The sequence below is a fragment of the Trichomycterus rosablanca genome, chromosome 25 (genome assembly GCF_030014385.1).
Source record: "Trichomycterus rosablanca isolate fTriRos1 chromosome 25, fTriRos1.hap1, whole genome shotgun sequence".
Lineage (NCBI taxonomy): Eukaryota > Metazoa > Chordata > Actinopteri > Siluriformes > Trichomycteridae > Trichomycterus > Trichomycterus rosablanca.
The window spans coordinates 5401124-5429054 of NC_086012.1; the positions used below are offsets into that span (position 1 = coordinate 5401124).

The following is a 27931-nucleotide window of genomic DNA, read 5'->3' on the forward strand; positions in this document are numbered from 1 at the left end:
AACTAATACTTAATGGAATGTAAATGGATGGTGTATGAATGCTGTAAACTTTTCAGACCAAGGAATCTACGTACAGTCTGATAAGCATGTCATAACATGTACCAGAGAGGAATGTCCTGAACAATTTAAGTTGTTGATTTGATTTTGGATCTATATAATGGCCATTTATATCAATCACTAAAACAATATCACAGTTGCAAGCATCTGTGATCTTCAAGTCCTTCCACACGTGGTTGATCTACTCAATTGTCATGTCGGAAGGTGAACCGTCAGGCTGTTTTGTCTGCATTGTGGACAAAATTTTCTTTACTGATGTTTCTGTATTTAACTGCAGCCATACATCCCTCAATTCTTACCCGATTAATGAAGAGCTGCAGAGGTGGTTGTCTGTCTGTCCAACAGGTCTCTCATCCAGATTCCCAATTTGGCCATACAGCCAACTCAAGAAAGGTTGAAGGTTCTGCTTAAGTCTTCTTTCATGTGGTTCTGAGAACATTCAAAAGCTTTATATTGTTGTCATGATATAATAATACTAATGATAATGATAATAATAATAATAATCTAGGGCAGATTAAATGCCTTTATTTGTCATTTATACACCCGTACAGTACACCTCATTTTCTGCATATCCCTGCTTTTTTTTTTTAAAGCTAGGCTAAGGCCAAGGGCTTAGTTTTGTTTGTGCTGATAACTGTGTTTAAAATCTGAATCATTTTCAGATCCATGTGTGTTTCACATGTTTCAAATGTAAGAAGGTACTGCCAAAAGTATAAGGACTAACTCTTGAGTTCAGGTGTTTCTGCCACACCCATTGCTAACTGGTGTATAAAAATGTAAGATATGCTTTCCACTTATTGACAACAGTTTGGGGAAGGCATTTTCCTGTTCCAGAGGTTCAAAAAAATACAAATTCAAGAATCCTGGCCTTTATTTTACTGTATATCTTAGGGATGAAGTGGAACGTCAATTGTGAGCCGGACGTTAACTTAGGTCATAAATGCTTATTTGAATTTTAACAAATTCCCACAGACACACTGTAAAATCACATCGGCTGTTCCTGCTGCAATAACTACTTTACCGCTCATGGTTAAGTGTTCCGATACTTCTAGTGTAGTGTCTCATGATTAATACAAATGCACATTAATATGTGTTTCCTGAGTTCTCAATCATAGTCCTGTGTTACTCCGGATGATGCTTCTTGATGTGTATCCTCATATACTGTTTTCCAGCGAAGCGTTTGCTGCAGCGTGGGCACTCGTACGGTCTTTCTCCAGTGTGAACAGTCTGATGGGCTGTTAGGTGGCCGGACTGGGTGAAACGCTTGCCACACTGTTCGCAGCTGTACGGACGCTCGCCAGTGTGGATGCGCGTATGTGTGTCTAGGCTCTGTGCTGTGGTGAAGCTCTTGCCGCAGATAGAACAGATAAAATGCCTTTTTCCGACTCCACCACCTCGCAAAGAGCCCCGCTCGGCGTACATCCCCGGCCCTGCAACGTTCCCCAGGGCGACCAAGTGCTGCATGGAATACAGGGGGGAATTGTGGGTAGCGAGAGTGTTCATGCCGTTTCCACTGGAGGTGTTAGAGTAAGACGTCGTGTTCCAGTCCAAATCCGAATCGAACACCAAAGACTCTCTCTTCACACACATTTTGTCTGGAAACGGCTGAGAGACGTCGTCGGCGTGTGTGTGCACATCTTTACGTGTGTTGGCGGAACAGAGGGGTTCATCTGAGGCAGTTAGGTCTATACTGGATTGCTGTGACTCCTCGGTATGCGAGTGCGTGTCTGCGAGTGTATGTGTGGCAGGGTTCGAGGAGTCTGTGTCACTGAGTCCATGTGTGTGGAGGTCATCGTCTGGTGGGTCACCCTCTGACAGGAGCTCGATCACATCCTCATCAGGAGAATTCTGTGCCATAGCACCTGCTACATCTTCAGAGTTAATGCCTTTGAAAAAAAGACACATTCATTAGATAAAAAAATCCCAGTATGTGCCTATATTACTCCGATAATGAGTAGAACCCCTTACCCGCTTGTGGCTGTTGACCTTCGTCTTTAACTTGCACTAAGACAAGGGTCTTCTCTTTTGAATCACATGTCTGTAATGCAAATAAACAATCAACACATATTCTAAAAAAATGTGTACATCTGTACCTGTGTATGCACAACAATCACAATGCTATTGTTGTGTGGGAAGGAAACACAATCCACGCTAGGGTTCATCTTGTAAGCACTATGGGAAACATTTTACCCCTTCTAAGCCTTCTTTAAGCAACCATCTATACCAGGGGTACCCATACATTCGTGGCTTGGGATCTATTGCCTCATCATTTTTCCAAAAAGCTTTGAAGCTTTTTAAATCCCCTTCAGTTGCCTATTTTGATATTCAGCTTTACAGGGCAAGCGACTGAAAAAAATCACACTAACCTTATTCTGAGGATTTGCATTGAATGGTGTGAGCCAGGTTTATGTTGTCTGTACAATAGCTGCTGATGCCAATTCTCAAGCAGGCTTCCAAGTGTTCATCAGTAAGGATGGACCGATTAAAATGCTGTAAAATATGTGACACATATTCTTGTTTGGATGTTTTTCCTGAGCCAGCAAGTTCCAAATTGTCCGGCAGAGGCCAAACTTCTGTATGTAACATGAGATGTGAATATTCTCCGTCGGCTTCTTCCACGTATGAACGAAACAGCCGTCTTTGCGAATCTAGTCGTTTTTGGTTTCTTTAAGCTTGGTTGCGCACTCATCTTCACAAACAGTGCAGGTTACAAAAGGAAAAAATGCAAAAATGGCGCAAACTGGCTACTGATGAATGAAAACTTTCTAGATTCTGAGGTGTAGCTATGGTAAAAAACCGCAAATTAAAGAAACAGTGGCCACTTTTTATATCAATCTTGTTGACGTGTTTGAATGATACGCGATCTACCAGCGAGCACTGTGCGATCGTGATCGACGTATTGGCACCCCTGATCTATACTGTTTCTTAGCACCTCAGCTGAGGAAATTCAAAAAGGTCACTCCCCAAACCAAAACTGCCTGAATACGCTGTTGAGGTGTCGTTTCTATTTTACTGCATGGTTGAGACGAGTCTCTGCAAAAGTGCAAATTGTAGGGCAAATTAAAACACCATCAATAGCGTTGTTACTGTTGGGGAATACCGTTTAATATGGTACATTGGCTTCTTTTTTAAAGGTACATGGGTGATAATGCCTTATCCTTCCAAAAACAGTTAACCTATAACAATAAAAATACATGTTTTCCCAGTATCTGTGCACCTTCAAAATTCAGTATGTAAGTATTTTCCTAATACACAAAAGCTGCATTTATACTGTCTGTCAAGTTTTTTTTGTTAGACTGGACACAAGACTAGAAATAAAAGCTACTAGGGATGTAACGATACACTCTACCCACGATACGATATGATTCACGATACTGGGTTCACGACAAGACAAATTATGACAAAGTTTCCTTTTATTACTTCTATTTAAAATAAAATACTGGATTTGTGCTTATATTTAATTATACTTAAAATATATATAATGCCAGCGCCCTCTGCTGTTTAAAGTGAATATCGATTCATCTTAAATGAATAACCGATTCAAATCGTGGCACATGTGCACCGATTTTTAACCGTCTTGTGGTGCATCGTTACATCCCTAAAAGCTACAGATAATGTTGCAGGTCATTTAATTTTACCCTCAAAATCCTTCAACTTTCCTCAGCATTGTACATTCTGTGTGACCTTAGAAGGACGGTACGTCAAGGGAGAGCAGCTACAGTAGTGAATTTTATTAATTTGTTAACTTTGTTAATTAATTTGTTTATCTTACTGTGGATAAATGACCATTCGGGTTTTAGAGACATTTTTCTGTTTCTTTTGACTTTTTTTTGGATCTTGAGGACATGTTCTTATAAAAATTATTACCTAAAAATGAATGGACTACAATTCTGTGTGTTTTATAGGACAGTGCAGCTATAATTTTCTTTCATTTAAACATTTAAATTCTCAGAGAACATGTGACTGATTTATAAGTGTATTAATGAAGACATGTCCTCCTCTGGACACCTAAACACTGGTTATAATGACCTGACTGGACACCTAAGTACTGGTTATAATGACCTGACTGGACACCTAAATACTGGATGCAATGACCTGACTGGACACCTAAATACTGGATGCAATGACCTGACAGGACACCTAAATACTGGTTATAATGACCTGACTGGACACCTAAGTACTGGTTATAATGACCTGACTGGACACCTAAGTACTGGTTATAATGACCTGACTGGACACCTAAGTACTGGTTATAATGACCTGACTGGACACCTAAGTACTGGTTATAATGACCTGACTGGACACCTAAGTACTGGTTATAATGACCTGACTGGACACCTAAACCCTGGTTATAATGACCTGACTGGACACCTAAGTACTGGTTATAATGACCTGACTGGACACCTAAGTACTGGTTATAATGACCTGACTGGACACCTAAGTACTGGTTATAATGACCTGACTGGACACCTAAGTACTGGTTATAATGACCTGACTGACAGGACAGTATTTACCTCAGGCGCGCGCCGGCTCGTGCACTCCGGGTTAACAGCGCTTTTTCGGCTCGATGCCGCCTCGCGCTCAGCTCCGGTCTCCTCGCAGTACCCGCGCGCTGCCACTATAGACTCGATCAGCTGAAGTTTCCGTCTCAGTTCTTCTTTCTCCTTCTGATGGCGTGAAATCTCCATGTTTAAAACAGCATAACCGTCGTCCACGAGCTCGCAGATCTCCGCCACTGCTGCCCGGGTTAACGTTTCCATGATGGTCGCGAGCTGGGAATGAAAGGTTCGGTAATTCGCCATCCTCGCGCGCGCGTGTGCTGAATGAATGAATGTTGATGAGGGGAGTGATGTGATTTAAACAGCCTCAAATCCACAGTGTTAGCTTAAAAAACTACACTTTAACCATCTATTGTTATTCCTCAAGTGTTCCAAACAAACACTTTACTCTGTGTGTACATCGATTATACTATAATTTCCGGCTTCTCCTCCTATTTCATTATATTAAAATAAAAGTCCTCGGGTCAGTGACAGGCATTTGGGCAGAACAACACTTCCAATTATTTCGACTAGGTGAAACTTAAGTGATTTTTTTGGCTAAAGGCAAAAGTCAGAAATGCCTTCGATTAAACCTTTGTAAATATTTTTCTAAACATTATCACTAGTTGAACCAAAAAAGTTTACATACACCTTTAACCCTTGTATAGTCTTAACATTCTATATACATCCCTTGTCCTAAGGGTTAAAATGGCCTACTTTACTAAACCCCAAATATATATATATCCAATCTAGTCATATCCAATCACCCTGATTGCATTACGCTTCCCCTCTACCAATACTACCATCCACTGCTGACTGAGGAGCGCCGCAACTGACACACGCCCCCTCCGACTCGTGTGCAGTACCGACTGCATCTTTTGACCTGCACGAGGCGAGTTCATATGCAGATCAGCTGTGCAGGCACCATCAATCAGTCAGTAGAGGTTAAGAACCATTGCCACTGATTCATGTGTCAATCATCAGCCATAACTGACTGGTCCAGTGATTCTTAAAATAATTTAGGGCCAATGTTGTTTTGTCATCATTCCAATTTATGGATTCCCCAGTGGCTGGATGATTTACCAACAAACCTTAAATGAAACTGAAAAACGACCAAGACTTATAAAATTATTAATAAACATAATAAATACACTTTTCTTTTGACAGAAGACACATACCAATATGTTGTGGCAAGCCTTACTAAAGGAGTGGAGGCTGTTATAGCCACAAAGAGGGTAGGAAGATTGCCTGTAAATGCATCATGTGATTTGAAAATGTCCAACAAGCACGTGTTCACACACTTCTGCCTATAAAGTGTATCTGTTAAAATATGTTTATATAGTATAGTAATATAGGAAGTCTTGAAAGTATAAAATAATGTGCAGTTCTGTAAAATTAACTCTAAAACGGCTATTAATAAGTGTTTTATTGTGCAATGTGTCCAGTATTAGCAATCATGCAAGAACTGTTTATCTGATTTTACACATGTACAGCTGACTGAAACACACCCAACAACAAAGTTTACTTGTATTAACAAGACAATAAATCTATATGATATTTAGGGTTTGGCAAGAGTGATTTATTATAACGTTCCATTATGATTTCCATTCATAACAAAATGTATTATAATAATAACTATAAAAATCCTGTTTAAAATACTGCTACAAAATACCGTGGTACAGGAGTAAATATTAACGTATGAATGACACATAACACATCTGTTATAAAAACATTCCTTCCATCACAAATAAACCAACATGAAGTTAAATGTAGAGACCTATGCAGTGGTATTTTCATGACTAAGCTGTAATGCAGTAGATAATCCAGGAGTAAGGAAAAGATTATACAGGTATTGCTTACAGTAGGATGTTGTCATTTATACTTCTAATCAGTGATTTACAAAAAATGGCAATATACTTCGTTAGTAAATCAGTCTAAATGGATTTGTATTAAAATAACATATGCAAGTATAAAAAAGTTTTTAAATATAACGTTTCCTACATTTAGGTTTTGTTCTTGTTTCACTCTTGTTTTTAATTTTCTTTGTTCAATTATTCATTCATTCATTTATTGACTGTTGTACCTCTGCTTTATTCTATTTAGGGCTGCAGAGGGTACAGTTCACTAGGCGAAAGGTAGGAAACACACTGTACAGGTCGCCAGTCCATCACAGGGTACGTACACACACACACACACACACATATTTAAACCTAAGGCAATTTTAGTAGCTCCAATTAACCTGACTGCATGTCTTTGGTTTGTGGAAACATGATTACATGGTGACAGTGCTACCCACCAAGCCACCGTACTGCTCTACTCTTCATTGTATCACTATTTAACAATAATAAAACTTTTATTGGTTCAGGCAAGATAACAAAGGCAACACGCAAGACAATATCATACTATAGTAATCATCTTGATCACTTATTTCCCAAAACAAGACAGAGGGCATTAGAGAAAACTGACCCATCTGTGCAGCCAACCATTGCAAAGTGATGATGGCATTGTGACATGCCATAATTCCTAATTTCATTGATAATTTCATAGATTAAGAAAATAAATTAGGTTTTGGCAAAATAGATGCAGTTAAATATGTTAAATACTAACTAATTCAGTACTAAACTGACCTTTTTTATTGTTTAACTCATAGTTTCAAGTATCCAATAAATATGATTTAATACAATGGTAACATTGTCACAGTAAAAACATCTTGAATATGCAATTACACTATATGGCCAATGGTATGTGGATTACCCCTTCTAATAATTGGGTTTTAATGCCTCACCCATTGATAACAGGTGTATACAATTAATTATATTAAATTCATTATATGCTTCCAGCTTTAAGGCAACAGTCACTGTCCAAAACTGTCTGTCAGGAGGATGGAGGGTGCGGTAGACGCAAAAGCATTGGGGGTAATTTAAAATATTATGTCCAACATCTTCAAGGTCAGGTGTCTATATACTTTTGACCATATAGTTTATATAACCCAATTATTTTACAGTCACACTATGTATTCAAGGCTGGACCCAACATTGCAATACAGATGCTGGTCAAATTTGGCACAGAAGATTGGCACGTAATCAGATCACTAATCAGTACTGAGCAGGTACAGCCTACAAGTTATAGGTGTGACCTTTGGCATTGTCATACAGCCGCAATACAAGGCACTTAATGACCAAAAAGGAGTATCCCTTACCCTTTATATGACCACTGGGACAGATTTAGGGTTCCTCCTAAGATATCGTCTTCCCTACTGTTCTTTTTGAGAGACAGACTTGTTGTTATCTAGTACATCTATATGATTTGTAATTGAAACAGTTAATGCAGAGACATTACATACATACATTACATACAATATGTACACATGTTGTAAATTATAGTTTTGTTATAGTTAAATGTAATGCAAAGAAATTACAATAAAGTGTAGGAATGAATCAATATTCAAATATGATCAGTAATTCTATTAAACCTCCCATTAAAAATGAGCATTCTAACATTCTAATTGCAAAAACGGCTCTGAAACATGTAAAAGTACCAACATTTTTTGCATTAATTACATTGTAATAGTCATAATAATAAATACATAATTCCAAAACAGATAATACATAATCAGTAGCACTTATAGCTTATTAAAATCATGCAGTATAAAAACATCTGGGGCTGTATTTTTAATCAACCCACATTAATACAAATTCCCTACAGATTCCCTACATAAGGAAAATGTTATTATTGTAGTTAATAGTGGCCAATTTGCAAATGTTATGTAAGATGTGTGACATGCAATGCTAAATTTGTTTTTATTTACAACAAAACAAAAAAAGTGCATCAGTAAAAACTGGTGTTAGAACAGGTTAGGATTTTTGTTTATGTGCCTATTATAAATGGTCCTAATAAAGTGATACCACAAAGCAAACTGCTGATAGCAGTTTTAGCATTTACTCTCCTTTACATTCCTGGATAACATCTGGTAAGGTTTACGATAACATGTCTGTCAATAGGACTTGATAAGATCAGACCACATGTCATGAGTAGTTACTAACAAAATGCATCAATGCAGCATTTTTCTTGATATAATACTAATGTAAATGCATACAGATGTTACGATCAACACTGACATACTGACATGGCCAGATGCAGACACGGATTTGCATTTTCTTCACTGTGAATGAAGCAAATGTCTTCTTTCCAGTCGATGTCTGATTCTTTGTCACTCATTTCTCGAGGTGATATCCTAAAATAAAAGCAGAAATCAGTGTAAGCACGTTCTCAGACCCTGTTCCCACCTAGTTGTTTTCGTATCAGCTTACCTCAGTCTTGGTCAAACTTAAGCCTATTCTTCTAGACTTGAAAACACCTGAGAAACAAATAAGACACACACATACAACATAATGCAACTTTACTTGCCATACAATAAATATATATATACCGATCAGCCATAACATTAAAACCACTAGCTAGGAGTGTCTAATAGAGTGGACAGTAAGTGGACACGGTATTTAAAAACTCCAGCAGCGCTGCTGTGTCTGATCCACTCATACCAGCACAACACACACTAACACACCACCACCATGTCATTGTCACTGCAGTGCTGAGAATGATCCACCACCTAAATAATACCTGCTCTGTGGTGGTCCTGATCATTGAAGAACAGGGTGAAACAGGCTAAAAAGGTATGTAGAGAAATAGATGGACTACAGTCAGTAATTGTAGAACTACAAAGTGCTTGTAGTGTAAAAATGAGTGTAAAAACAAGGAGGTGGTCATAATGTTATGGCTGATCAGTCTATATCAACAGTATGTATATAATGTGTAGACCCCACTTATAATAAAGAGGTATATAAGGTATAACTGTGTAAAATAAAGTGTAATAAAGTGTGTATGTGTGTGTGTACTTACAAATAAAATAGAAGTAAAAGAGAAAAGCCAGCGACACAGCAATGCCTCCAAGTACCGATCTGTCAAAATATGGCATCATTGCACATTACACAAAAGCATTTCACAACACTGACAAAATATACCTACAATAACAATAAATTATTTAATTACTTATAAATGATTTATTTCAAGATCTTACCTGTAAAACACTGCTGAATAGATACACAAAATGAGGATGATGAAGAGGGAGACGTTTATAAACTTGGCCTCTGAAAAAAAAAAAGAGTATACATTCCAATATTTACTGAATATGCTTGTAGCATTTTGATAAGAAAAATCTGGTAACATTTAATGTATCTGCTCTGGTCTAAATGCAAAGAAACTCTAAGCTGTATACAGGTGCAATCAGAAATATTTAAATATTATAATATGCTTAAAATTAAGCCATTAATTGTACCATTGAATGATACAACAGATGAGCAAAGAAAATGAATGTATTTCAGAGTAGCAAAAGCAATTCCTAGTCTGTAAGACCTAAAGCTGGGTTACAACATGATAAAACCATCGGGCGCTCGATAACCAGTGATAGCTTTTAAGGTATGGGGGGTTGAATATTTCTGATCGCAGCTGTAGAAGAAAAGCTTCCATGCTTAAACTGTACAGCCCACCAGCACTTTTTTATATCTTTCTCACCTAAAGGTTGGTCGGTCGGTGGGCTGTAACCTTTGTAGAGGCATTTAGATGTTGGCGGGACATCATGCAAACAGGTCAACGTCTGACTTTGCAGCCCCTCTGCAGTACAGACTTCTGTGTGAGGTTCCACTTCTGGCAAGAATGTTTCTTTGTTTGCGGGAGGAATGGTTTCTGTGCAATCTGCAGAGATACACATACACACATGTTCAGTACACACACACACACACACACACACACACACACACAAAGACAGATAAAACTCCAAACATGGCATCTTACCGAATGTAAAACGGATGGGTGTGTCCTGTTCAGTACAGCTGCTGATATCCAACCATGAGGAGGGTTCAGCATGAGAGGGGCTGTTGGCTCGACCGAAAACGCTTCCCCCCAACCATGACTGACATGACTGGCTGACGTCACTCAAAAGGGTGGCCAATGACCTTCTGACTTTGCGCCTTCGACGGAAAATTCTACGCACACACACACACACACACACACACACACACACACACACACACATTTTAATACATCAAATTAACAGATTCAACAACTGTGACCACAGCTGGAAAAATATCAAACCTCAAACTGTCCTTTCAATAATAAATGTAAAAAATAACCTTTCTCTAGTTCATTAGTTCCTTAAGTTTATAGGTGGAAAAACATAAACATTTCAAGCCTTGCTGCTAAACAACACACTTGCTTAGCAACTAAAGGCATTATCTAATCTACACACACATACCCACACTCCGTCATCCACTAGAAATGTATGAGATAACTTAGATTACACACGTCTGGAACAGAGCCGCTCACGGTGGACTCACGTACCGCACATACAGTCCCCTCCTGTCCTGTCCTGTCCTGCCTAAATTTAATTTACATCAACTGCTTTGCTCTGATCAGGGACACTGGGCGCAAGGCAGGACTCAAGCCAATAACGTCTGTGTAGATGCCCGGCTGGCCAATAGCACTGCTGAGATTCAAACCTGAATTATATAATGCTAACAGTGGTGGGTTGCCTAAATTGTATTTATGAATATGTTCAAAGTTGTACAATGCATTTGAAAGTTAACACACATTTATCAGATGTATAAAGTAGATTTATAGGTAGGCAGAACATAACTATAGCTAGGAGCCACAAATGAAATGTGTAGACTAATTGGCCAAAGAAACCAAAACCATAATCCACAGCCTGAAGCACGGGGGACACGAGTGATAGAAGAAGAAATTGAACAGGATTGTCACCTCAATGCCAGCTGCTCAGTCCATCAGTGTGCAACAACCCAACTAATGGGAACTGGGGAACTAATGCTGTCTGCATCCAGCATGGATTTCTTTGTAAGGTCAGAACATCAGAACATACAAGTGTCTACTGGATGAGTTCCCAAGAAAAAGATTAAGAATTCAGACATTAGCGTTGGTGGAAAAAGCAGACAGGACCAAGTATTCAAGAGAAGGGAAAGATGCAGGTAAACAGAGAAACTAGCAATGAGCCGACAAATGATGCCAGTATGAAAAGGAATCGCTCCAGCTGTAGCGCTTAATGAGGCACCTAATGGCCGTAGTGGCATATACGGTAGGCATAATACTGTAATATGTGCCCCCCTGCTGGTCTATATGGCAGGTGGGCCTATTACGACTCCAACTCATATCATTTAGATTTTATTGATATAATATGTAATTTGCCTGATTGAGAAGGGTTGCAACCGTCACACACCTGCACATCTTTTCACCTGCACGAGGCACGTATATATGGGGATCTGTATCGTGCACAGAGAGCCACACACCGATCTCCCCTATCCCCACTCTCAGTGTGCAGGCGTAATCAATCAGCCAGCAGAGACCATAACTGCAGCGGTTCTGAGGAAGCCCAGTTCAGCCATCGCCCCACCCCTTACAGATTTACATTTACATTTTCAGCATTTAGCAGTCGCTTTTATCCAAAGCGACTTATAGTACTGTGACAGTATATTGTCTAAGCAATTGAGGGTCAAGGGCCTTGCTCAATGGACTCATGGACTGTAACTAGCAGTTTCTCACTTGTACTAACCGGGCAAGATTTTCTTTGTAGGAAATGTTGGTCTGCGTTGGAGTGAGGGTGAGGTTGCCCTCATCATCGGTGGCAACACTGTCTTCTGTCAGAACATAGTAACCATTGGCGAGAAGCCGCGGACTCCGACGGCACACACACAGTGAGCCTGTGGCTGGGTTGACTGATAAACACTCGTACGAGGTATCGGAAAGGAAGGATGTGTCAAAACTGCATGACAGAAAAAACACACAGACAGATGTGAGCCAAAACAATAGTAATTTTATATATTTTTATATTCATTTATGTATTACATGTTGTATGTACCTGCAGCATGCATCGTGTTCTTGTGTCTTTCTGGTCTTTATAGGAGAACCTAGAACAAATATGAACATGTAAAACATTATTAGTACACTGACTCTTTCTGTGCCTGTCACTGTAAAAAGAAAATAATACAATAGTATCATACTTACTTGTGATGGCTCCTCTGAAGAATAAAGCCATGATCCCAACTGGTGCGCAGCCTAAAATAACCACACAGACACACACATAAAGAAAGAAGTGAGAACGTTGAGAAGAAATCGAAGTATGTTTTTCTGAAACACACACACACACACACACACACCTAAAACTGTCATAAAATTTACATCTACTAAAAGAAGTAAGGATTTGTGCTTAGTCTTAATCTAAAGATACCATACATATACAGTTACAACACTATACCAAGGCCCAATCAGAATAGTTAACAGGAAGTCATTGGCAGGAAGCAGCTTTAAAAACAAGAGCAAAGTAGTGAAAAGCAACACAGAGTGAGATTTTTGAAATGGAATCACAGAAACACCACATTAAACAGAACCCTGACTTACAAAGATAGATGTAGTGTTACATTTTAATATTTGATTTCCAAAAAGTCCGAAGCATCTAAATTACAGAGGCATTACTTACAAATACTGACCAAAGATAGACAAACAGCATCGCCAAGGAGGGACAATAGTCACGAGCAGGGTAATAACTTAATTTAGTTATTTAAACTCTAAATTCTCACTGCCATAAAATGAGTAAAATAGTAAACCAGTTATATTATGTTATTACAAATGAATGGCCACTCAGTGGGGCTGAGGTCAGGGCTCTGTGCAGACCACTTGAGTTTGCTTTTCTTTATGTCTTTATAGACGTTGCTTTGTGTGCAGGAGTACAATCATGCTGGAACAAAAAAGGGCCTTCCCTAAACTGTTGCTGCAAAGTTGGCAGCATGTAATTTCCTATTCATAATTGATTTATTACACCAGTTAAAAACTGTTGTGGTTGAAACAAATGACTTAGAAGTGGTGTCCCAATACTTTTGTCCACATGCACACACAGCTGAGTGAGAGAGCAGGATTGAGGAGGGGGTCTGAGGGGGTGATGACAGAACTGGAGCTGACGCTGGCAAAGTGGGCGGTGGCAGCAGCATCTCACTCCACTTCCTGTTAACTGTTTCCAGTATGGACAGGCAAGAAGGGGATTGGTGGGAAGGGTTTTACTCTTCCTCTTAGCCAGTGAAATCCCAACATACACTTGGCAGTCAACTCCAATAGGATAGCTCTGTGTGTGTGTGTGTGTGTGTGTGTGTGTGTGTGTGTGTGTGTGTGTGTGTGTGTGTGTGTGTGTGTGTGTTAGTTGACCAACTGTCATAAGACAATGGGCCATGACTCTCCAAAGAGAAGAAGTTGTTTTGGTTTGAACAGGCAACACACACACACACACACACACACACACACAGACTCAGCTCTGTACCAGACAACTGTAAGAAAGTAGCAATGTATTCAGCCCAGCTATTATACTACTGTATATCCATTAAAGTTACGCATAACATCAGTCTTAAAACATGTATCTGCCATGCTATTATTGTATTTCTATAAGAGTAATGCTTAATAACATCAGTATAACATGCTCTAACTGTATGTCTATATCTGCAATGCTTAATAACATCAGTATAACATGCTCTAACTGTATTTATATAACAGTAACACTTAATAACACCAGTATAACATGCTCTAACTGTATTTATATAACAGTAACACTTAATAACATCAGTATAACATGTTCTAACTGTATTTCTATAGAAGTAACAATCACACTAGTATAACATGTTCTAACTGTATTTCTATAGAAGTAACACTTAATAACATCAGTATTACATGCTCTAACTGTATTTCTATAAGATGAATGCTTAATAACATCAGTATAACATGTTCTAACTGTATTTCTATAGAAGTAACACTTAATCACATCAGTATAACATGCTCTAACTGTATTTCTATAAGAGTAATGCTTAATAACATCAGTATAACATGTTCTAACTGTATTTCTATAAGAGTAATGCTTAATAACATCAGTATAACATGTTCTAACTGTATTTCTATAAGAGTAATGCTTAATAACATTAGTATCATCAGTATCATCTAACATCTAACTGTATGACTATAACAGTAACACTTAATAACATCAGTATAACATGTTCTAACTGTATTTCTATAACAGTAACACATAATAACATCAGTATAACATGCTCTAACTGTATTTCTATAACAGTAACACCTAATAACATCAGTATTACATGTTCTAACTATTTCTATAACAGTAATACTTAATAACATCAGTATAACATGTTCTAACTGTATTTCTACAACAGTAATACTTAATAACATCAGTATAACATGTTCTAACTGTATTTCTACAACAGTAATAATTAATAACATCAGTATAACATGTTCTAACTGTATTTCTACAACAGTAATAATTAATAACATCAGTATAACATGTTCTAACTGTATTTCTACAACAGTAATACTTAATAACATCAGTATAACATGTTCTAACTGTATTTCTACAACAGTAATAATTAATAACATCAGTATAACATGTTCTAACTGTATTTCTACAACAGTAATACTTAATAACATCAGTATAACATGTTCTAACTGTATTTCTACAACAGTAATAATTAATAACATCAGTATAACATGTTCTAACTGTATTTCTACAACAGTAATAATTAATAACATCAGTATAACATGTTCTAACTGTATTTCTATAACAGTAATGCTTAATAACATCAGTATTACATGTTCTAACTGTATTTCTATAACAGTAATACTTAATAACATCAGTATAACATGTTCTAACTGTATTTCTATAACAGTAATGCTTAATAACATCAGTATTACATGCTCTAACTGTATTTCTACAACAGTAATACTTAATAACATCAGTATAACATGTTCTAACTGTATTTCTACAACAGTAATACTTAATAACATCAGTATAACATGTTCTAACTGTATTTCTATAACAGTAATGCTTAATAACATCAGTATAACATGCTCTAACTGTATTTCTACAACTGTAATAATTAATAACATCAGTATAACATGTTCTAACTGTATTTCTACAACAGTAATGCTTAATAACATCAGTATAACATGTTCTAACTGTATGTCTATAACAGTAATGCTTAATAACATCAGTATAACATGCTCTAACTATTTCTACAACTGTAATAATTAATAACATCAGTATAACATGCTCTAACTGTATTTCTACAACAGTAATGCTTAATAACATCAGTATAACATGCTCTAACTGTATTTCTACAACAGTAATGCTTAATAACATCAGTATAACATGTTCTAACTGTATTTCTACAACAGTAAAGACACAACATCCGTTCAGCATGAAAACAATAACAATCCAACCCAACTCACCAGGCGCTGCAATATATCTTATATATGTTATATATCCTATAAACTAGAGACTAAAAATGTACTTTTAAAAACAAAAATGTTAGTAAATCGCTGCGATGTTCACTCACAACCCGAGACGAGCTCAGACAGAGGGAACTACCAGCCCTAGTTCTAAAACAGTGTTGTAAGATGGGCTACTTGCGCCACCTATCGGTAGTTCTGAAAGTCTGGCAGACCGAAGGCTGTAATCACAATACACGCCCCCTTAGTTTTAAGATATGATCAAAATGTCTCCAGAAATAGGCTGCTGGTGTACAGATTATAACTAAACATGTTCCACTTACTAGCTTTGAGTAATGTCAGGACCCCTCAGTGTCAGTATTAGTTTAGAATAGCAGGAAACCCCCTTCCTTGGTAGATTCGGTCACCCCAAATGTTCAATTCATGGCTATGGCCTTGCCCTTGACTTAGCAGCTATACTTGGTCTCAGCTGTCAGTCAACAGTTTAAGCAAGGTTTTGTTCAATTTAATAAGAAAATCTAAATAAAAATGTAATTAAATCTCACTTAATGAAACATTACTGGACTCTCAAGAATCCGTCTGATCATCATAACCCATACCTTACATCAACATCAACAACCAAAAGCCTAGGCTTAACTACATTTCAGGAATTCTATTATGCTGTAGTATATACAAAGAGCCCAACAAATTGTATACACACTTAAACATGAATAATATCAGCATAGAAGCTTTATAAATAACCACTGTATACATATTTTAACATGACAAATATCTGCATAGAAGATTTTACAATTTGGATTTTAGAAAAAGGCAAAGATAACCACTACTGAAGTGTGTGTATCCATTTTAGGCCCCTCTGTAGATTAGTTGACAACTACGTCAATATGAGAATAAAGAATTTTCATACAGATTTTAATACACTGGTTTCTTATTTCACAGTAAATGTTACTAATTATTTGATGTGCAACCACAATTTACTGTACAACCACAATTGTTTTATTGTGTGATGTATCTGTACATATTTAGAATGGCGTATATCTTTAAAAAGACAAATATACAGCTTTAATGTGAGTACATTGAATAGAATCTTATTATGCACACATCAAGCCCATAGACATGAATTGAACACTAAAACATTCTTGTCATATCAACAACTGATGGGAACACTAACATGATAATATTACGACCAACCCCACCCAAAATCTGAATAACATACCTTACATACAATGCAATGACAAAAGGGATCAGCCAGCACTCTCTCTCTCTCTCTCTCTCTCTCTCTCTCTCTCTCACACACACACACCTATTTTTTGTCTAGGTAAAAAGGTTATGAAAGAATGTCAATGTGGTTATAGCAGAATCTTCAGACTGGAAATTAAGGTTATAAGTACAAGCTCAAATAAGCAAAACCTGCGACAGTATGGAAAATGCAAATAAAAAATGCAGTGCTTCTTACAGGGGTTGGACAAAATAACTGAAACACCTGGTTTTAGACCACAATAATTTATTAGTATGGTGTAGGGCCTCCTTTTGCGGCCAATACAGCGTCAATTGGTCTTGGAAATGACATATACAAGTCCTGCACAGTGGTCAGAGGGATTTTAAGCCATTCTTCTTGCAGGATAGTGGCCAGGTCACTACGTGATGCTGGTGGAGGAAAACGTTTCCTGACTCGCTTCTCCAAAACACCCCAAAGTGGCTCAATAATATTTAGATCTGGTGACTGTGCAGGCCATGGGAGATGTTCAACTTCACTTTCATGTTCATCAAACCAATCTTTCACCAGTCTTGCTGTGTGTATTGGTGCATTGTCATCCTGATACACGGCACCGCCATTGGATGCACATGGTCCTCCAGAATGGTTCGGTAGTCCTTGGCAGTGACGCGCCCATCTAGCACAAGTATTGGGCCAAGGGAATGCCATGATATGGCAGCCCAAACCATCACTGATCCACCCCCATGCTTCACTCTGGGCATGCAACAGTCTGGGTGGTACGCTTCTTTGGGGCTTCTCCACACCGTAACTCTCCCGGATGTGGGGAAAACAGTAAAGGTGGACTCATCAGAGAACAATACATGTTTCACATTGTCCACAGCCCAAGATTTGCACTCCTTGCACCATTGAAACCGACGTTTGGCATCGGCACGAGTGACCAAAGGTTTGGCTATAGCAGCCCGGCCGTGTATATTGACCCTGTGGAGCTCCCGACGGACAGTTCTGGTGGAAACAGGAGAGTTGAGGTGCACATTTAATTCTGCCGTGATTTGGGCAGCCGTGGTTTTATGTTTTTTGGATACAATCCGGGTTAGCACCCGAACATCCCTTTCAGACAGCTTCCTCTTGCGTCCACAGTTAATCCTGTTGGATGTGGTTTGTCCTTCTTGGTGGTATGCTGACATTACCCTGGATACCGTGGCTCTTGATACATCACAAAGACTTGCTGTCTTGGTCACAGATGCGCCAGCAAGACGTGCACCAACAATTTATCCTCTTTTGAACTCTGGTATGTCACCCATAATGTTGTGTGCATTGCAATATTTTGAGCAAAACTGTGCTCTTACCCTGCTAATTGAACCTTCACACTCTGCTCTTACTGGTGCAATGTGCAATTAATGAAGATTGGCCACCAGACTGGTCCAATTTAGCCATGAAACCTCCCACACTAAAATGACAGGTGTTTCAGTTATTTTGTCCAACCCCTGTATATACACTTTGACTTTTATTTTTCTGCAGATAGTAGTAATCCAACACAGTTCTTGTTTTGTCTGGTCAGCTACATTTCTTTTTTTAATATACACCTATTTCAGCATTTCAGGCCTGCAACACACTCCTGGCCAAAAACAGTTACTCTAAAAACATGTTTTTACTCACAGTGGTTTGCCACCCTGTCCAAGCCTTGCGTCAAGAATAAAGCACACAGAAAAAATAAATCTGTAAATCTGAGCTCTACTGCAAACCATTTTATTATGTTATAGGCAATAGACCGTATTTATCAAAATTCTGACAGTGTACTAAAACCTGCAGATCTTAAATATACAAATAATGTTCCAGGAAATGTTGGGACATTCAGTAAAAAAAAAAAAAAGCATTAAAAACAAGAATCTGTTGTTTTTTTGTTCCTTCGTCCAGCCAGCAGAGGGCGCAATGGAATCAAGAATGTGGAAACTCTTCAAACGTCTTTCCCTATAGACAGTCTGTGTAGGAAGACGACCGGTCAATAGTACAGTTGAGATTCAAAATCAGATCTCAGTGAGGACAGGCTAGTGCATTAGGCTGCTGATCCACCAGAGCACCCTGTCCTAACTTTTTCATGAGGTCACTGATGTTGGGCGAAAAAAAAACCTGGTGTTCCTATTCATCGTGAAGGTGTTTAATTGGGTTAGGGTCAGAGCTCTGTGCTGGTCACTGGAGTTACCCCTACTACACTCTACAATGCATGTTTGCTTTGTGCACAGAGGCAGAAAAAACTGTTACCACAAACAAGAATATAATTCATTTAATGTAAGTAATTGCACGCAGTATAGCAGTTATATATGTGGCTGAAACATCTGACCTTAATATTCTGGAAACTTATGAATAGGTGTGTGTGCTAGTCTCTGTTATGTGTGTTGCATGCATGTCTCTGGTCATGTTGTTCTTTTCTTTGAGTTTGGCCTGCAGCAGAGTGTGCTCCACGACCCCCATACGCACGTCCATTTCCTGGATCTCCTGCTTCAACTTGGTCAGGCTCTGTCGGATCTTCACCACAGGAGCTACAAAACAGGGACGTATTCAGACATCCAACAAAATGTTACCAGAAAATCTAAGTCGTGTGTGTGTACGTGTGTGATTTTACCTCCGTCTGACATACTGCTTCCTTTCTCTTCCATCTCCTGTTTGACTTTCTCCAGCTCCTCACTCATCTGTATAAAACGTTACAAGAATGTAAGAAGAAAATCTCCAGGATTATGGTGACTGTGTGTGTGCAGATTGTATAAAACCGGTTGCATGTAGGTTTGTCGCAATGATTACACTTAGCGAATAGTCAGACGAATAGTAATTAACTGTTTCATTATCTTTACATTACCATCGCATGAATGTTGGTATGGCATTCTGCATGTGCTGCACAGAATGGCTTTGTTAGAGAGTGTGAGTGCTAGACTGACTTGTCTGCACACCAGACCTAATATATATATTTTTTAAATTAGGATTGTGTCATGCTTCCTCTCCACCAATGCCGATCCCCGCTCTGATTGAGGAGAACGAAGCTAACCCACGCCCCCTCCGACACGTGTGCAGCAGCCGTATGCATCTTATCACCTACACTCTGACGAGTGCAGTGCAGCTCAGCGTTGTGAACGGAGAGACACACCCTGACAGCACTCTTTTCCCATCTCTGTGCAGGCGCCATCAATCAGCCAGCAGAGGTCGTAATTGCATTAGTTATGAGAGAGACCCTATCCGGCTTAATCCCACCCCTATCTGAACAACAGGCCGATCGTCGTTTATGTGGCCGTAATCGAGATCCCAGCTCTGGTTCCAGCGTGTGTTTTTACTGCTGCGCCACCTGAGCGGCTTTTATTAGGATTAATTTTTTACTTCGGTTACATCCATGACAGGAACGGTAGTTACTCGTTACACAAGATTCATCAGTTCACAAGGTTATATCGAACACAGTCATGGACAATTTTGTATCTCCAATTCACCTCACTTGCATGTCTTTGGGGACGGGGAGAACATGCAAACTCCACACAGAAAGGACCCGACCCAATGTAATAATAATTAAATCGTGAGTGAGTGTGCATCACCTCTGCTAGATTTCTGGTTCTTTCAGTCACTCCACCACTGCCTTGTCGATACAGCTCCCTGGCCTAAATCAAACACACACGTATGCACACACACACACACACACACACACAGAAAGTAACAGGTCGTTACTGTGGGTACATGTGTTAAAAATCTGAAACAATAAAGTTTATAATAAATTAATATCAATAACTAAATAAATAATCACCTTATGATTTTATGACACTTTTTTATAATTTATAAAGTGGATTTGTTCATGGATAATATTTAAATTTCAAATGTGTGTTGTAAATTAATTACTTTTAATTCATATTAAAAATTAAACCATTAAATAACAATGTGTCTTGAGCCATGACATGGTCTTTGATTTCCTTTGGGATTAATAATTATTATTGATCCTTTGGGATCTATCTATCTATCTTTAATAATTATTATTGATCCTTTGGGATCTATCTATCTATCTATCTATCTATCTATCTATCTATCTATCTATCTATCTATCTATCTATCTATCTATCTATCTATCTATCTATCTATCTATCTATCTATCTATCTATCTATCTATCTATCTATCTATCTTCCATTTCCCCATTTCCTACTTGTGACATTTTCACTCAGTTTTAACAGCATTTACATTTGCAACATTCAGCAGATGCTTTTATTTATTCTAAGCGAATTATAACAGGTATCAAGGACTTAAACCGGCAACCTTCTGATTACTAATCCAATACCTTAACTGCCACAACTGCTCAATGCATTTGTGAGATGAGGCAGTGATGTTGGATAAGAAGGCCTGGCTCAAAACTGACATTCCAATTCATTCCAAAGGTGTTTATTGGGGTTAAGATCAGGGTTCTTTGCAGGCCACTAAAGCTTGCTCAAACCATGTCTTATAAACCTTGCTTTGCTGACAGGGATACAGCCATGCTGGAAGAGGAAACACCCTTCCCTAAACTGTTGCCACAAATTTGGAAACAACATTAATTTTACTATAAAATATGAATATAACATAAGCATGAAATACAATATCATTTATTAGCAAGGTGTGTGGCTTGACACACGTTAGGAGTGTCCATACAGTGGTCAACACTTTATTGTTTTAAATAGCAATACTAGTATAGTATCATATTTTCATTATCAAATTTGGATTGTATTAGTTTATCAATGCTATTATCGCTGTCTAATAACTAGAGTTCTAACCTTCTGAAACTCCCACCTTAAAATACCTGATCGAGTGTAAAATTTACCTCACTGAGTTCTGACTGGGCATTCCGATAGTCTATGACAAGATGTTCCAGCTGTGTATTGATATACTTCTCTCGGCTGCTCACTTTCTCCTGAGTCTTGGAGATCTCCTCCAACAGCTTATCCAGATAGCCCTAAAACAGTACAAACTGTAATGTCCAGTCACTACAATGGTCATTGTTTGTCCTGCCACAGTACTCTAGGAGTATATTATTGATTAGTAATAATGTATACAGGAAAAACAACAGCAATAAACTGGAGTCCCATGTGAATGTGTATTATACCTTTGCTTCCTTCAAGGAGGTTGTGATGCCATCCCGGTGCTGATGCATCTGACTGACATGAAGCCGCCAATCCTAAAGATTAACATACCCGTTATTTCAAATGATTAGACTTTAATGCCTCTTTAAAAAGGTTTTACGGTAAAAAAACACTAGCACACAAGAGCTGACATCTCGAAATTGTGAGTTCAAATCTCAGCTTTGCTACTGGCAGGCTGGGTGCCTATACAGACAGTGTTTGGCTCGTCCGCCGGGTCGCATGCCAGAGCGGGTTCCTCATAACTGATACAATTACAAACTGATACTGGCTGATCGATGGCGCCTGCACAGAGACAGGGGATAACGGGGGTCGGTGCGTGACTCTCCATGCGCGAGACCGAGCCCCATACAAACCCACCTTTCGCAGGTGAAAACAAGCAGTCGGCTACTTCACACGTGCTCGGTCAAGAGTGGACGTCAGCGACAGAAAAGAGGAAGTAAAATGCATTTGGGTAATTAAATACGACTAGACTGGGAGAAAAATTGGATAAAGATGCAAAAAAAGTAAAGTAATTGAAATAAATGATGACAAGGTAGATAAATACTAATGAAAGTATTTAAAAGCATTAATTGTATCCTCAAACCTTAATGTCTGAGTGTATGGTGACTTTAAGCTGGGGCAGAACTCTCTCCACCTCCAGATTCCACTCAGCAGAATCTGTCACTGACTCGAGGATCTTCTCCGGCCTCACCCCACACACCTCCTATACCATTACACAAATCCCACACACACACACACACACACACACACACACACACACACACACACACACATTTCTTAGCAACGGTGGTCAAGATATTATTTATGTAATATTGCCACTTCAGTCCAGGTTTCAATTTACAGGCCTACGTAACAGAACTGTGTATACCAGATGTTTGGTGTAAAGCAAGATTGAATAGCAAGGTGCTATTTGTTCATTTGTTTGGGTGTAACATTTATAGCACGCTTTAGTCTGAGCCTGTTATATCTATGTTGGAAAGCACAGAATTCCAAAAAAGTGTGACACAGGTATTGTACAATTAAAGTCTAAAGCAGTTTGTTGAGTTGTTTGTAGTCTTGAAGGTTTAGATATAGATATAATACTAGGACGACAGTTTTATAGCAATGAAGACAAAAAGCTTACAAATTATGTGTGGTAATAGTGCAAAAACATGGTAAATTACTGTATAAAATTCCATAAATATTTTAGTTACTAAATTCCTGTTGTGCTGTTTTTATTAGATTTGGAAAGACATTAATTTAGGCTGGTTAAAAAAAATATAAAAGTTTCTGCATTGAGTTTGACTTCTTTGCTTGATATCTAGTTTAATCAGTGTTGCCAGATCTTAAACTTACACTCTGATTAGTTCTGGATTTCAGCTCCTCCAAATCAATAACATCCTCTTCCTCATCAGCCTCCTCCTGCACACAAGCACACGGTATTTAATGTCGTACTGTAAATACTGATCGTTGTGCATGTGTAATTCTACCCAAGTGTAAAAGCCTTGCCGTCATCTCCTCCACTTTGAGCTCTGCATCGTCCTCTATTACGCACTCGTCTTCCAAATTCTCTGTGGGGTACACAGGCCTGAGAAAGAGGAAGAATGAGAACATTCATATAAAAAGCTTTAATAAGTCAGACTTTATGGATGTGTGTTACCTTTTCCAGACAAACTCTTCGCTCTTCAAAGCTTCCTCTGCTAGCCGGTCCAAGACGTAACACACATGTTCCCCAGAGCCAGACTTCAGTTTAGAGGGAGGGAAATCAACCACCCCACCCTACACACAAACACACACACAACTTAAACTTACTTTACACACACATTAAGTTATATAAATGCTTTAATATTAAGGTAGGCACATTTTAAAATACAAAGCACACCAACAAAAAATAAATTATGATAAAAATGTATTTGTATAGTGCTTTTAACAATAGACATTGTCTCTAAGCAACTTTATAGATATCAGGTCCAAAAACCTGAGCATTCATCCTTTTTGAAACAATGCTGAACTTTGCCCGTCTCAACTTTTTAGATAGAGATGTTGGCATCGAACTTTCGAATTCTACTCTATTTAGTTTATTTTCATTTTATTTAAGCCAGTACATTATTATTATTTGCATAAAATTATGTATCTAACAAAGAGTGCTTTTGCAGCTGTGACTGACCAGCGCTCGGAGATTGGACAGGATACTGGAGACAGTTGCGTTGGGATCATCATGCTCCTGTGGCGTCTCAAATGGCCTGCCACACAGTGTTATGAGCCACGCTGCAATCACGCTGAACATGTAGAACTGCTCACCAGAATTATTCACAATGTACGGACTGGATACAAAGTAGTGCCTGGAAAAAACAAGTCAACAGAGAGATGAGAGATTAAAGTACTACAGTATTATAACTCATAGGTTATAATATAAACTCATAGTTTAAGATTAATCTTTACAGTGGATGCCGTAACTGCAGCACATCCATGACCTTTTAAATACAAATATGTTATTTTTAAACAACGGAATACAACCCCCATTTTCGGAAAAGTTAGGCCAATTCATATCATGCAATAACAATAACAATCTGATTTGTTCATTGTCTTGTACCTTTATTTGTAACTAACAAATTACATAAAATCCATCATTTTTTCAGCTGACCAACCTCATTTTATCCTGATTTGTAAATACAAACAGACACAAATTTGATGCATGCAATACACTATAAAAAATATAAAATACATATAATGTATATGGGGCAGCACGGTGGTTTATGGGTAGCACTGTCGCCTCACAGCAAGAAGGTCCTGGGTTCGATCCCCAGGCGGGGGCGTTCCGGGTCCTTTCTGTGTGGAGTTTGCATGTTCTCCCCGTGTCTGTGTGGGTTTCCTCCGGGAGCTCCGGTTTCCTCCCACACTCCAAAAACATGCAGTCGGGTTAATTGGAGACACTGAATTGCCCTATAAGTGAATGTGTGTGTGTATGTGAGTGTGTGTATGTGTGTCTGCCCTCCGATTGACTGGCGCCCCGTCCAGGGTGTTACCGTGTGCCTTGCGCCCATTGACAAGCTGGGATAGAACTGAAAACTGAGTAAGTATTATGGGTTGTTTATATGAATGAGACAGACTGATTGTTAAATGTGAACCAAATGTGTCAGTTCTTAATTACAACTTAAAGAAGCATATATTTTGAAGCATATAAATTATTATAATAACCTAATTATTGTGTGGGATGGCACAGTGGCCTGGGTGGTAGCACTGTAAACTCATAGCAAGAAGGTGCTGGGTTTGATTCCCAGGTTAAGCTGTCTGGGTCTTTTCTGTGTGAAATTATTGTGTTTTTTTATTGCATGTGGGTGTGGGGTTATTACCTCTGTTTTGTTTTGGACACCCACACCAACCACCACCCCTGCCAATGTCCCTGAGCAGTAATGCTTAATATTTAGACCAGTTCATCCATCATTACATGTAAGAATGTCTATCACAGTGATCTGTAGAACCTTGATAATGTAGGTTTACCTGGACAGCGGCTTCATGTTGTGCTTTACAAGAACATGTTCCTCATAATCCAGTAACTTCAGTTTATCTAGTAAATCCTCCATCACCACAAACATCTGATACTGAGCTCCAGGTCCCCGCTCATCTTCATCATCTGCCCTCCGTCCATCGTCTGCCATGTTTTAATATCCACCTAAATGTTCGGTTTAATAAACGAGTGTTCAGCAGATATTAATTTTGCACTTTTAATAAATTAATAAGTAATAATAATTAATAAACTAAAGAGTAAAGTTTGGGATTACAGTCTCAGCTAGCTAGCGGTGAATTAGCCTCTCAAGCTTGTTGTAGTTACTGTCGTCAGGGGAGCGCGAGTACGCAGGCGAATGAACGGAAACTGGCTAAGCTAAAGGCTAAGCTAACGTCTTGTTCCCCGGAAATGTACTTCCACACATCTGAAATGTGCAAAACAAACAACAATATACACAATTTTAATGTCCTAAATTATACAGTAAAGTCCATTAAATGTTGTTAAATAAACTACCTTATTTACTATGTTATTAAAATGACACCTATAGTGTTAATATTTATCTGTATTGTATTAGCTATGCAAAAAACTTAAGAGACCACAACAAACTATCAGTATATTTTGTGTATTTGAGTAAAATTAACAATTTTGTGTCCTTTTATAAACTAATGATAACATTTTCTTAAATTCCAAATACATTTACCTACCTAAGTTAAAAATATAAAAAAAAAACAGTGTTTTCAGACATTGAATAATGCAAAGAAAACAAGTTCATATTTCATATTAAAGAACACAAAACTAATGTCTTAACTTGGAAATGTATTTATTTATTATTAGGATTTTAACGTCGTGTTTTACACACTGGTTACATTCATGACAGGAACGATAGTTACTCGTTACACGAGATTCATCAGTTCACAAGTTTAATGTCAAACACAGTCATGCACAATTTTGTATCTCTAATTCACCTAAACTGCATGTATTTGGACTGTGGGAGAACATGCAAACTATACACAGAAAGGACCCAGACTGCCCCACCTGGGGATTGAACCCAGGACCTTCTTGCTGTAAGATCCACCATGCCGCCCAACCAAAAGAAGGTCTCAAAAGTAGCACAACGCCACGCTTAAAAGAAATTCAAATACATATGCGAAACAAAGTCATTGAAGATCTGGAACGATTAAGCCACTGCTAAGGCTATGGAACTCCCGTAAACCACAGTGGCAGCTGTTATCTACAAAAGAAGAAAACTTGGAACCATGGTAAACCTTCCCAGGAGAGGCCATCTTACCGAAATTTCACTAAGAACACATCACATTGACTACTCAGGAGGTTACAAAAGAACCCAAACAAACAGCTAAGCACATTAGACCCCTGCACTACCCGAGCGAAATTATGTTGCTGTTTACTTGTTTGTTTTAATTAATGACTGTGACCGCCTGACTGTGGATTGGTGTAGTCCAAAGTCTGTAAGGACGGTTTTGTAACACTTTCCTTAGCACTTACAACTGGGGTCCTCTCTGGGGTCCTCTCATTTGTTTGCCATGATATACTTCATCAAACATGCTGTAAAGATCAGATTTTGGTAGATTCCCATTCTTTAAATACAACAGGATGCTCACTCACCCCTGATTGACATCCTGTTGACTGAAAACACCTGACTCTAATTTTACCATCAAAATCATTGCCAGTCCTAGAGTTTTGTAAATGTTTCCCCAATAAATAAATGACCATGTATACTATTTTTATTTGGTGAATTTTTTAGGACTTAAATTCAATTATGTTTTAGGTCAAAAACTGTCACTATCATGGTAATGTCATTGTTGTGATGAGAATGGTCTAAACTCAAATTACGTCTGGTCAGCAGGGGTCCATATAGGTTCTTCCATTAATAGAGTATGTGGGGGTTGTAAAGTACATATGAATGCCCATAATAAAGGTCCAATATTCAAGTTTGTTGGTGTTATATTATCTATGCAAATTTCTAAACCACACTAACAGATCACCTCTTTTAAAAATGTAAGAATCCATTCCTACACCATGTAGCACAATATCTGAACATTCTGCTATGTGGAGATCTTACAACCAGGAGGCATGCTGGGATGTGTAGTTTTAAATGTCAGGGAGTGTATTGAGGTTAGAGTTGAATTCCACAAG

General features: G+C 38.3%; 3 protein-coding genes and 1 long non-coding RNA gene across 4 annotated transcripts; 1 reads left to right on the forward strand and 3 right to left on the reverse strand.

Annotated features, from left to right (window-relative positions):
* Positions 1 to 551: 551 nt before the first annotated feature.
* si:dkey-7l6.3 (zinc finger protein 235) lies at positions 552 to 5004 on the reverse strand. Its single transcript, XM_062987821.1, has 3 exons — positions 4572 to 5004; positions 2026 to 2095; positions 552 to 1943 (listed from the first exon to the last, which is right to left on the reverse strand). Exons 1-3 carry the CDS (start codon positions 4857 to 4859, stop codon positions 1180 to 1182), a joined length of 1122 nt encoding a protein of 373 aa, XP_062843891.1. The 5' UTR covers positions 4860 to 5004; the 3' UTR covers positions 552 to 1179.
* LOC134302654 (uncharacterized) lies at positions 4758 to 12405 on the forward strand. The gene is made up of 3 exons (XR_010007561.1): positions 4758 to 4842; positions 6699 to 6769; positions 12235 to 12405. It is a non-coding gene; the product is annotated as an uncharacterized LOC134302654 (long non-coding RNA).
* On the reverse strand, positions 8081 to 15948 carry tmem71 (transmembrane protein 71). The gene is made up of 10 exons (XM_062987822.1): positions 15939 to 15948; positions 12666 to 12716; positions 12520 to 12568; positions 12214 to 12423; positions 10446 to 10636; positions 10167 to 10346; positions 9673 to 9742; positions 9495 to 9553; positions 8906 to 8952; positions 8081 to 8829 (listed from the first exon to the last, which is right to left on the reverse strand). The coding sequence occupies exons 2-10, from the start codon at positions 12694 to 12696 to the stop codon at positions 8806 to 8808; spliced, it is 861 nt and encodes a 286-aa protein (XP_062843892.1). The 5' UTR covers positions 12697 to 12716; positions 15939 to 15948; the 3' UTR covers positions 8081 to 8805.
* A 3472-nt stretch (positions 15949 to 19420) lies between these two features.
* ift57 (intraflagellar transport 57 homolog (Chlamydomonas)) lies at positions 19421 to 26136 on the reverse strand. The gene is made up of 12 exons (XM_062987775.1): positions 26052 to 26136; positions 25771 to 25942; positions 24437 to 24611; positions 23930 to 24048; positions 23779 to 23857; positions 23626 to 23691; positions 22874 to 22993; positions 22254 to 22325; positions 21972 to 22103; positions 20727 to 20789; positions 19775 to 19841; positions 19421 to 19691 (listed from the first exon to the last, which is right to left on the reverse strand). Exons 2-12 carry the CDS (start codon positions 25926 to 25928, stop codon positions 19510 to 19512), a joined length of 1233 nt encoding a protein of 410 aa, XP_062843845.1. The 5' UTR covers positions 25929 to 25942; positions 26052 to 26136; the 3' UTR covers positions 19421 to 19509.
* Between the last annotated feature and the right edge of the window lie 1795 nt (positions 26137 to 27931).

Excerpts from the sequence above, each read along its gene's own strand:
- tmem71 (XM_062987822.1), bottom strand. The coding sequence starts at position 12,696 with ATGGCTTTATTCTTCAGAGGAGCCATCACAA. Across the intron at positions 12,424-12,519 it reads GAACACGATGCATGCTGCAG|TTTTGACACATCCTTCCTTT; the intron begins GTACATACAACA and ends TCTGTCATGCAG. Across the intron at positions 9,554-9,672 it reads TATTCAGCAGTGTTTTACAG|ATCGGTACTTGGAGGCATTG; the intron begins GTAAGATCTTGA and ends ATATTTTGACAG.
- ift57 (XM_062987775.1), bottom strand. The coding sequence starts at position 25,928 with ATGGCAGACGATGGACGGAGGGCAGATGATGAAGATGAGCGGGGACCT. Across the intron at positions 22,326-22,873 it reads CCATACACTCAGACATTAAG|GATTGGCGGCTTCATGTCAG; the intron begins GTTTGAGGATAC and ends GTTAATCTTTAG. Across the intron at positions 20,790-21,971 it reads CCCAGTCAGAACTCAGTGAG|GCCAGGGAGCTGTATCGACA; the intron begins GTAAATTTTACA and ends TGTTTGATTTAG.
- si:dkey-7l6.3 (XM_062987821.1), bottom strand. The coding sequence starts at position 4,859 with ATGGCGAATTACCGAACCTTTCATTCCCAGCTCGCGACCATCATGGAA. Across the intron at positions 2,096-4,571 it reads CGAGCCGGCGCGCGCCTGAG|ACATGTGATTCAAAAGAGAA; the intron begins GTAAATACTGTC and ends TTTGCATTACAG. Across the intron at positions 1,944-2,025 it reads AGGTCAACAGCCACAAGCGG|GCATTAACTCTGAAGATGTA; the intron begins GTAAGGGGTTCT and ends TTTTTTTCAAAG.